At 37.7% G+C, this 12,122-nt stretch overlaps 1 protein-coding gene across 2 annotated transcripts in view; it reads left to right on the top strand.

Annotated features, from left to right (window-relative positions):
* Window positions 1-12,122, top strand: part of LOC148950212 (platelet glycoprotein 4-like) — a 138,092-nt gene that overhangs the window by 11,298 nt on the left and 114,672 nt on the right. For both annotated transcript variants that reach the window (XM_089091509.1, XM_089091510.1), the window contains exon 3: window positions 4,209-4,366. In XM_089091509.1, coding sequence (XP_088947635.1) covers window positions 4,209-4,366 — 158 coding nt within the window. The remainder of the gene's footprint in view (window positions 1-4,208; window positions 4,367-12,122) is intronic.

Below are 12,122 nucleotides of genomic sequence, written 5' to 3' on the forward strand. Positions count from 1 at the left end.
GCCAAAAACTACCCAGGCTAAAACATGATTTTCCTTGATGTTCTATCCAGGAAGCTGTACGTCTCCTATAGAAAGTTTTCAACCATGGCGATTCCAATGGTGTGCTCTTTGATTCGATTTGACGCCACCTTTTAAAAGTTCCATGCTGTTTTTAAAATTCCAATAAATTTGTTTTCAAATTAACGTTTTAAAATAGGACTAATCGCAATATTAGCAACCATTCCCGAGTTCGCTACATTTGAATTGTAGCTGAGTCAGCCAGTTTCTATTAAAACATGTTTTTTAATTTTTAATTACTATGGGCCGTGGTTTATGCTTTACTGGGTGGCAGCTACTGCTGCCACCAACACACAAGTAGAACACATGTAGCGGTGTGTGGCAACACATCTGCCAAACAAGTAGAAAGGTTCTTACTAAATAATAGGGGTCCATCTAATTCCCAGGTATAAGTTTTAACGGTATATAATAACCTAATAGTTGACATATTTTGAAAGAAGTTCATTTAATTAGTTTTTACTTAAGATGTCATTAGTACAAATGAGAGTATCATTAAATGTAATTAATGTATTTTATTTAAAGCAAAAATTAATAAATATAATGTAATGATTAACAACAAGTTATTTAGAATTATATATCTATAAATAATTTTTGTACTTTATGCGTATTTTTTTATTGGGATTGCCGGTTAATCTTCTCTATATAGATAAACACCTCGAGCTCACTTTACTCTATCTAAAAAGCGACTGAAGTTAAAAAAAAGTCCTCTAAAATATTTGTAATAAATACAAATAAAATGAAACCCACAGGAGCCTAGATATTTGCAAAAAAAGCATCAATTGTTTTTACCTTTGACATTTGAAGTCTGCAGTCGGAAGCTTCCTACAATATTCATGGTTGGAGACATGTCTTAGAGTTTCATAATAAACATTTAAATGGGTTTATAGCTGACTACCTCAAGTTCTGGGGTGAAACCTGTAAATGAAAGGACTAAGAATTTACACAATATCTACATAAAGTTACTTGGCGATTGCATAAATAGTCTAGTAATGCTTACAGGACAAACAGACCGACATACATTGTTTTTTATTTACATTTCATAAGCTGTGAAGCAGTAATTTTGTTCATGTGAAATTTTAGAAGCGATTCGGAGTGGTATTAATGGTATTCCTAACAATGCAGAATGTATTTATTAGGTCATTTCTGTCACTTCAGAACAAAAGACCAGGTAACTGCAGTCTCTACATTCTCTGCTGGTATGATAGACATGTCAGACAAGGTCTCAAAGACACTCCACACTTAATTAGTATAGCGTCAAGGAAATAATATTGAGTGAATCTGCACAAATACTGCACAGTACTGCACTTAGTTTATATTCACACAAGTGTGTATCCTGGATTTTGCTAGGGGAGGTAAAAAAAACGCATTAAATTTTATTCATATGCATTTTTTTACGTTTTTTACAAGTTGAACAAAATGTTGGGGGTGGGGGGGGGCCAAACCCAGTGATCCTCAAACCTTTAAACAGTCTTGCCTCCACGTCATCTGCAAACATTAAAAAATATGTTTGTTAATTTCAATTAACGCAAAGTTGGTAGTATCTATTGCTGCTTGTTATAAAACAGTACAGTTCTTGATATACAATAAAAAAATGGCATTCAATTGAATATTCGATGCCATTAGTTGCTGACACATTATCGACCTTATTCAAATTCAAAGAAGTTTTCAATGAAAATCTGTACAACATCCTTATCCTAGGTTCTCTTGCTTGCCTTCCCATACCAAATTAATTGATTTGCATGTCTTTGTCCTACTCTTGGTATATGTGTTAAAAATGAAATAGTTTTTGAGCGAAGACATGTGCTCGGAAATCACTAAGAAAAGACCGGTGCAAATCAGGGTTGCCACTTAGTAGGTTTTTTTGGTGCCACTTTGGGTAACAAAATAGTGTCAATTTTGTATAAAAAGTGTCATTTTCTAAAAAAATTGCCGCTCCTGGTGCTTCGCATTGCTCGCGCTAGTACCAACAAGCTTTTCAAATTGAAAAAATTGGTCAATCCGCTTGAGATCACCTCCACGCAGTTTTCTGCATCTTTTAATTTTCAAACATGAAAAGTCGACTCTAATGCTATCCATAAATTTCAAAAAGGTAAGATTGATTTTTCTTAGGTGGTGCTGATTCTTTGCTTTGCGTAGCACTTCCACTCTTTTCAACTTTCTACCCCTCCCCTTAAAACCCGCTAAAGTGCAAATGGTGCTTACTGTATAAAATGGGAATTTGTCCCGCAGAGTACTTATTTCTCTTTTTTGTTCTTAGTAGTCTTTGCTTATAGAGCGAAAAAGGAAAGAAAAAAGAAAAGAGAAAAAGCAGTCCGAGCTTTTTTTTTCTTTTGAGAAAATGGAAAAAAGGACAGCAATACTCGTCTACATTGAGAGTTGTTCATCCAGTTTTTCCACACAATGGACTATCCAGATTATCACAGTACGTTTGGGTACCTGAAAAGTTTCTCAGAAAATAGTGAAGAGAATGCCGCGAACATAGATCGCAGCCATTGATGACCCTATGATGAATACAACTAGTAGTTGATCAGACACTAACTATTTCAAATAATTTATTTGGCCAAAACTGTTGGACATCCTTCGTGTGAGGTACATTGGAGACAAAACTTAAGGAAATTATCACTTATTACACTCAAATGTTCATGACAAGAAAATAGCTAAAAGGAAGAAGTGCGTCCATTCTTTTTTTGGTTGTGATTAATCAGAAGGTTTCCAAAATGGCTGTTATGCATGATCAATGTGATGATTATTAGGCATAAAATTTATGATTATAATGAAGGAGCATAAACATAGCAATAGTGTTTCTGAATCTGAAAACAAAGAAATGGAAAAATGAAAGATAAAAGGATATTGATGCTTCTATATTGACAGTTTTCCTTCTGTTTTTTTTTCTGAAAAAACACTACTTTTACTAAAAAGTGTCACAATAGTGTCACGTTTCCCAAAAAGTGCCAATTGAAAAAAAAAGTGACACAAAAGTGTCACCGGTGGCAACCCTGGTGCAAATGCGTATGTGTGCGCCAATATGGGTCAACGAGAGCATAAAGAAGCGCTTGTATTTCAGCATGATGTGTCTCATGAAAAACTTTGCCCGAAAAATGAGAAAAGGGTTGCTACCCTCGTGAGCGGCCTAATTGGTCGCTTATTGCGCTTGGCCTAGAACGACATATCTTCGCCGATTGCATAGGTCAACAAGAAGCTGAAATAAGAAAACAAAGAAAATAAAACAAAATCGTATAAGTCAATCTGGTAGAAATGAATGAATGCACTTTATTTTCCAAAATAAAAAAAAGGAAATAGAAAAAAGATATAAAAAATATAATATAAAATATAAAAGGAAAGATAAAAAAGATATCCAAGCCAATCTTATTGACAAACGTCTTTTACGCTAACCAAAACATAAACCAGCGACAATTATTCACAAAAAGCTAGTTTAGCTAGTTTACAAACTTATTTAGTTTACATAATACTTGCTAAGAGTTCTAAAATATTTGGATTGAACTGAAGTTGGACAAAATATTATGAAATTTAAATAGCCAGGGCAAGCCAGGCCAAAATCTGGATCTAACTAGCCAAGCAGGGTATGAGACCGAAAGCGATGTGTTGAGGTTCTCTATTGTCCTACTTTGGTTGATCCTTTTTTAATGAGGCCACCTGAATAGATCCCCTAAAAAAAATAAACAAAAATGCGCTTAAGGAAATAAAGAGAACAGAAATTAATACCAACATTTAGGTAAATTAGGACAATTACCTGTTACGCTAAGTTGACATGATTAACGAGACCTAATAAGGAAAACCTAGTGCTAACGATTTACCTAGACCAAAAAAAAAAAAAAAAAAGTAGATTCAGCCGATTTTAAGCGAAAATCATTTCGAAGACCATCCTAGTCCTCTTTTTGATACAGTTGGATAAACCACAAATGCTTGATTGTTAAAGAATCGGAAAGGTTTTTACGCTACGGCAGCCATAGGGCCGCTTACAAAACCCTAAGTATTAAGGTCAAAAGAGTCAGGATGTCACTGTTTTATTCAAAGGATGATTCTTAGAGTGGGGGGTTTGGGTGTACCAATTTGGTCGAATAAGCCAATGTTAAGATGGAACTATTTTGTATTAACAAATTAGATGTTAATTTTAACATCATTAATTTCAGCAAGCTGTATTAAAAAATGGCACAGACACTTGGGAAGCCTGGATGGAGCCACCAGTTGCTGTCTACCAAAATTTCACTTTCTTCAATGTACTCAACCCTGAAGAAGTGTTAGCTGGTGGGAAGCCAAGCTTGTCAGAAGTGGGACCTTTTGTATACAGGTTCGTTTTACTAATCATTCTTTATTCTAACACAGTGTATGCCAATTAATTATTTTGCCTTTACCGTATGATGACTCATAAAACTACAAGGTTTTACGTTGTAAAATACGGTATATTAGTAAAATGTTTATAATTAATTTGCTTGGTCCTGGTTCCTTTGCGATGTTCCAAGGTACTCTTAAGGTTGAAGGAACTCTATCAAGGCTATTCTCTAAGGCACTCTTGAGGTTGGACGAACTTTATCAAGGCCATCCCCTATTGAGGTTGAAAGAACTTCATCAAGGCCATCCCCTATTAAGGTTGAACGAACTTTATCAAGGCTATTCCCTAAGGTGCTCTTGTGAAATCTGCCATAAGCGAGTCTAAATCTTTCAAAGGGAGTGAGTATCCCCTCGCAATGTCTTATGGATTTGTTTGGTCCTCTAAACCTCTAATAGAAAGTGAGTAGCCCCTCTCAATGTCATAGGAATTTGGGTACTTATCTACACCTTTCAATTAGAGTGAGGATCCCCTTGTAGTGTCGTATGGATTTCTTTGCTTGTCTACACCTTTTCAAACAGAGTAAGTAGCCCCTCGCTCGTCAAGACCACCCCCTATTGTGGTTGAATGACCTTTATCAAGGCTATTCTCTAAGGCACTCTTGTGAACTCTTGCATAACCGATTTATCTGGTTTTGACCGTTAGTTGCGCAACGATATAGCCCTACAGGTACTTTTGAGATCTGAAAAAAAACCGGTAATAACAATTTCCTAAGGTGCTTTTGAGGAGCAATTAACCGTGAACAAACCTGAACAAGGTGATTTTCCTTTCTTGATGCTTTTGTGCAACAGCTTCCGGAATTATCTAAGATGTTCGCTAAAGATTTTCTTATGATTTCAGAAATATTTGACTGGTGTATTGTTGATGCTATTGCGAAAAAGATCTTTAAGTAAATATAAAGTGGGGTTTTAAATGCTCTATATTAAAAGGTGCTGCGAATAGGATTTTAATATAAAAACCCAGAACAATCTACAGAAATCCAGAACAATCTCTAGAAATCAAGCAGAGAGGGTGTTATGGATTTGACGACACCCATAGGGAGAAGGATATACTATTGGAGTTACTACATATTCTTCATAAAAAATACAAAATTGGTTGTGTGCTGTGTGATAGAGAAAAAGTTCCATGAAAAGAAATCCAGTAGTGAAGACTTAGGGGTTTGACGATGCCCATAGTGGGTATACTATATGAGCTACTAGAAAAAGTCGTATAGATTTTGGGCAATGATACAACAGCCCTTAGTGATCGATGAACCAACCTCCATAAGACCCATTGCCCCCCTCCAGCTTTTTGAACCCCCTCTGTCTTTTGAAGTTTTTTGACTTAGAATTTTTTACTTGGAATTTTTTAGACTTAGAATTTTTAGGACTCAGAATGTTTTAGACTTAGAATTGTTTCGAGGGTGTAAAATGTTCACTAAGCATTTTCTGATGATGTCAGATATCTTAGTAGTAGGGTTTTAATACGTTTCACGACCCACATAGGGCATTACTTTAACGATACACATAGGGCATTACTTTCACGACACGCATAGGGCATTACTTTAACAAATTATTTTTCCTTCATACCCTCTCTCTGCTTTTAACAAGAGCCATAATATTTTCCTGGAAACAATTATTGTCAAAGAGAGAATGCTATTACTTTAACAATTCATATAGGACATCATTCCAGGCGCAAATTCTTATCTCAAGTTCTGTGACATGGATTCTAGGTATTTTTTTCTAGCAATGCCAAGATTTCAAGCGGGGCCCTATCCTTATCTCAAGCGAATGTTTTGTTATAAAAGAATGGACGAGGACATAGTATCATAATGAACATGACAGGGAGGGACCGGACTCCCCACTCCATGCCCCCTCCAGATTACCAACCCTAACCCTCCAGGCAACCCCCCAAACCTCCAGCCCCCCCCCCCCAAATTGTTGGACCTTCTCCCCCCAAAATTGTTGACCCCCCTTTTTTACATGGATTTTGTCAACTTCTTTTTAGAGTTAGAGACACATGAAGTGGTTTCTAATGTTCTCAAAGACATCCCCTTCCCCTCTGCACCAGTGAAAGGTTACGCAAGAACAAGAACTTTCATAGTTTGATTGGTATTTGATGGATATCATTATGTAGTCATTGGTAAACATGATTTTCTTTTGAATATTTCTTATGCGGGTGCCTCCATAGTACTCTGTGGTCGATCATCGACACTACTAAGTTTGGGACGGTAAAGAGAACAATCAAAACTAAAAAGCAAATAAAAACTGCCTTTGGGCGGTTTATGAGCTTAACCCTTGAGACGAATATTAATTATTTGTGATCCTGACCCCATCAACTCTTTGAACAAAAGAACATGTTTCAAAGTGCCTTCTGTGTTCATCTATAAGCACATCACCCTTTTCCCAGTTTCCAACCGCACTGGCACAGGAAAATCACACTAAACCTGGTTACTGTGACCAATAAAAGGAATCCAGCTTTTTGTCATAGCCTCCAGTTAAAGCAAAAGGTTTCACTGGAATGTATCCCACATCAAATCCTTTAACAAAAGGACATATTTCAAAGTGTCTCCTGTGTTCCATCTATTTCAGGCTTTAGTACACTACTTGAGAGCCTGCCAATAGTGTTGGTGTCTCTGAATTTTAATAAATTCCCCCTTAATATGTCTCTAACTCTAAAAGGAATCCGGTTCATCTCTCTCTCTCTCTCTCTCTCTCTCTCTCTCTCTCTCTCTCTCTCTCTCTCTGTCTCTCTTTCTCTCTCTCTCTCAGAGAGTTTGGTAAAAAAAAACCTTATCCACCTATTTCAGACTACAGGACACTACTTGTGAACCTGGTAGTAGCGTCTGTTTCGGGAAATTTCTGTTCTGTCATCGATAACTTTTGAAAACTTCTCAAAGTTAAAACAAAAACGTCACGCAGATAAAAAACGTCTCGAAGTTACAACAAAAACGTATCGGAGTAAAAAAATATCTCGAAGTTAAAAAAACGATATGAAAGAAAAAAATTTCGAAGTTGAAATAGTGTAATGAAGAACTTTATTTCTAATGAAATCAATAATGTCAATGACAAAACACACATTGAACATATGACCGAAACCATGCCATTTGTATGAACCGGAAACTAAATAAGTGTCTTGTCAAGAGAAAACATGATGAATCATTTACCGGAACAAATTAAAAACATTCAATTTTTTTGATGATATTAAGAAACATATAATATTTTACGAGCTAATTTCCGTAACAATTCCCACACTTCATATGCAAGCAATAGATACCGAGAGTTGTACGACTCCTCCCCGTAATGAATTCTAAGGATTTTATGACTCCTCCCCGCAGTGAATTCAGATGGTTTTATGAACCAGACGGTATATTATGATGGTTTTATGAATTCAGATGGCTAGAAAGCGATATGAGGGCAACTGCCCCCCCCTCCCCCCGCCCTTCATTCCCCCAAACACATCCAATCAAAATTTTGAGATAACCATTTTGTTCAGCGTAGTTGATTTTTAGATAGAAAATATATTTTTGAGGAGGACACTCCCCCACAGCCCTCAGGGCAAGGGTTTTAAGTTATGTCCTGGGGGCATATAAGGTTTTTATAGAAGGCGTTGTCGTAGAAACTTCAAAACATGCTCATTTGATTGGAAATTCGAAGGGCTAGTACCCTTATTAATAGCCGAAAGTGAATGGAGGGCAACTAGAACCCCCCTCCCCAGGCCCATCATTCCCCCAAACACATCCAATCAAAATTTTGAGATAGCCATTTTTTCCCAAGCACAAGCATAGAGACTCAGACGCACAGGCATACATAAAGAGGCGATAATATCTGCAAACACATTTTCCAACACAAAATACCACAAAGACAGATATAGAGACAAGCAAACATCTGCTCATCCACACATGCATAGAGAGACGTCTCGATGTTCACAAAAACGTCTTAAACAAAAACGTCTCGAAGTAAAAAAAAACTTCTCGAATACTAAAATACAATTCAGACATACAAACAGACAAAGACAGGCGCTGGGACAAGTAAAAACCAGCCCAGACGCAAAGGCAAAGAGACCGAGAGAGACAAAAGAACAAATTCAAATATTTAGATTCAGAAATACAAACAGACAAAGACAGGCACTGGAACAAGCAAACACCCGCCATAACACACAGGCTTAGAGAGTGAGAGAGACAAAACACACCTACAAATACACAATTAAGACGTACAAACAGACGATGACAAACACTGGGACAAGCAAACACCCGCCTAGAGACGCGGGAACAGAGAGTAAGAGAGATAAGAGCACATACAAACACATAAATTCAGACATGCAAACCGACAAAGACAGGCACTGGGACAAGCAAACACCCACCCAGACATACAGGCAGAGACTGTGAGAGAGACAAAAATGCATACAAATGCTTAAATTCAGAAACACAAACAGACAATTGAAGGCACTGGGATAAGCAAAAACCCTCCCAGACACACAGGCTAAGAGAATGAGATAGACAAAACACATACAAATACATAGATTCAGACATACAAATAGACAAAGACAGGAACCGGGACAAGCAAACATCCGCCCAAACAAACTTTTAAAGCGAGTGAGAGAGAAAAAAAACACATACAAATATATAGATTAAGGCATACAAACAGACAAAGACAGGCACTGGGACAAGTAATCAGCTGCCCAGACAAACAAGCTTAGAGAGTGAAAGACATATGAAAAACATACAAATTCACAATTTAGACATATAAACAGATAAAGACAAACACTGGGACAAGCACACATACGCCTATACATATAGGCACAGAGAGTTAGAGAGACAAAAATACATACAAAAACACAGATTCAGACATAAAAACAGACAAAGACAGACACTTGGACAAGCAAACACCCACCCAGACGCACAGACAAAGAGAGTGAGAGAGACAAAAGCGGATAAAAATACATAGATTCGGACATACAAACAAACAAAGACAGGCAATGGGACAAGCAAACACCCCCCCCCCCCAGACGCACAGGCAGAGAGTGTGACAGAGACAAAAACAGATACAAATACATAGATTCAGACATACAAACAGACAAAGACAGGAACTGGGATAAGCGAAAACCCAAACAAACGCAGGCAAAGAGATTGAGATGGATAAAAACACATACAAATACATAGCTTCAGACATACAAACAGACAAAGGAAGGCACTGGGACAAGCAAACATCCGCCCAGACACACAGGTGAAGAGAGTGAGAGAGACAAAAAAAATACAAATATATAGATTCAGACACACAAACAGACAAAGACCAGCACTGGGACAAGCAATCACGTGCTGAGAAACACAGGCTTAGAGAGTCAAAGACACAATAAAAACATACAAATACACAATTAAGACACACAAAACAGATAAATCCAAACACTGGGACAAGCAAATTTCCGCCTAGACACACTGGGACAGAGAGTTAGAGAGACAAACAAGCATACAAATACATATATTCAGACATACAAACAGACAAAAACGAGCTGTGGGATAAGCAAACACCTATCCAAACACACAGGCAAAGAGATTGAGAGAGACAAAAACACATACAAACACACAGATTCAGACAGACAAACAGACAAAGACAGGCACTAGGACAAGCAAACACCTACCCAGACACACAAGCTTAGAAAGTGAGAGAGACAAAAAACACATACAAATACACATTCAGACATATAAACAGACAGAGACAAACACTGGGAGGAGCAAACATCCGCCTAGAGACACAGGCGCAAAGAGTGAGAGAGAAAAAAACACACGCAAATATATAAATTCAGACAGGCAAACCGACAAAGACAGGTACTAGAACAAGCAAACATCCGCCCATACGCACAGGCAAAGAGAGTGAGAGAGACAAAAATGCATACAAATAAATAGATTCCGATATACAAACAGACTTAGACAGGAACTGGGATAAGCAAAAACACGCCCAAACACACAGGCAAAGAGATCGAAATGGATAAAAACATATACAAACATATAGATTCAGTCATACAAACAGACAAAGACAGGCACTGGGACAAGCAAACATCTGCCCACACAGACAGGAAAAGAGAGTGAGAGAGACAAAAAAAACACACAAATATATAGATTCAGACACAAAAACGGACAAAGACAGACACTGGGACAAGCAATCACCGGCCCTGACACACAGGCTTAGAGAGTGAAAGACACAAGAAAAACATACAAATACAAAATTAATACATACAAACAGATAAAGACAAACACTGGGACAAACGAACATCCGCCTAGACACTCAGGTACAGAGAGTGAGAGAGACCAAAACGCAAACAGATACATAGATTCAAACATACAAACAGACAAAGACAGGCAGTGGGATAAGCAAACACCCGCCCAAACACACAGGCAATGAGATTGAGAGAGACAAGAAAACATACAAATGCATAGATCCAGACAAACAAAAAGACAAAGACAGGCACTAGGACAAGAAAACACCTACCCAGACAGCCAGACTTAGAGATTGAGAGAGACAAATACACATTCAGACATACAAACAGACAGAGACAGGCACAGGGACAAGCTAACACCCGCCCAGACACACAGGTAAAAAGAGTAAGACAAACAAAAACGCATAAAAATATATAAATTGAGCTATGCAAACCGAATAAGACGGACCGAGAAAAAAACAAGAACCTGCCCAGACATGTACGCAAGGATATTGAGAGAGACAAAAACACATACAAATACATAAATTCAGAGAGGAAAATAGACAAAGACAGACACTAGGATAAGCAAACACCTTCCAAGAAAAACAAGCATAGAGAGTGAGAGAGGCAAAAACACCTACAAATACATAGATTCAGACATACAAACAGACAAACACAGGCACTGTGACAAGCAAACCGCAGCTTAGACAGACAGGTAAAGAGAAAGAGAGAGAGAGAGAGACTAAAAAAACCTATATAGAAATATACAGATTCAGATATACAAACAAACAAAGACAGGCACTGGGAACTGCAATCACCCACCCAGACACACGGGCTTATAGATTGAGGGAGACAAAAATGCACATACAAATGCATAATTCAGACTAGAAACAGACGAATACAACCACTGCGACAACCAAACATCCTCCTAGACACACAGGCACAGAGAGTAAACGAGATAAAAACGCATAGAAACACATAAATTCAGACATGCAAACCAACAAAAACAGGCATCGGAACAAGCAAACACCTGTCCGGATGCACAGGCAAAGACAATGAGAGAGATAAAACGCATACAAATAAATAGATTCTGAGCTACAAACAGACAAAGAAAGGAACTGAGATAAGCAAACATCCGCCCAAACACACAGGCAAAGATATTGAGAGAAAAAAACTCAGTCAAATACATAGATTCAGACATACAAACAGACAAAGACAGGCACTGGGACAAGCAATCACCCGCCCAGACTCACAGGCTTAGAGAATCAGAGACACACAAAACACATACAAATACACAATTCAGATATACAAACAGCGAAAGACAAACACTTGGACAAAAACACATCCGCCTAGACACACAGGCACAGATAGTGAGAGAGAGAGAGAGAGAGAGAGAGAAAGAGAGACAAAAATGTATACAAATACATAGATTAAAACATACAAACAGACAAAGACAGGCAGTGGGATAAGTAAACACCTGCCCAAACACACAGGCACAGAGAGTGAGAGTGACAAAACACATACAAACACACAGATTTAGACATAC

Source organism: Artemia sp. Qi Xiang Cuo, chromosome 7 (genome assembly GCF_049724085.1).
Source record: "Artemia sp. Qi Xiang Cuo chromosome 7, ASM4972408v1, whole genome shotgun sequence".
Lineage (NCBI taxonomy): Eukaryota > Metazoa > Arthropoda > Branchiopoda > Anostraca > Artemiidae > Artemia > Artemia sp. Qi Xiang Cuo.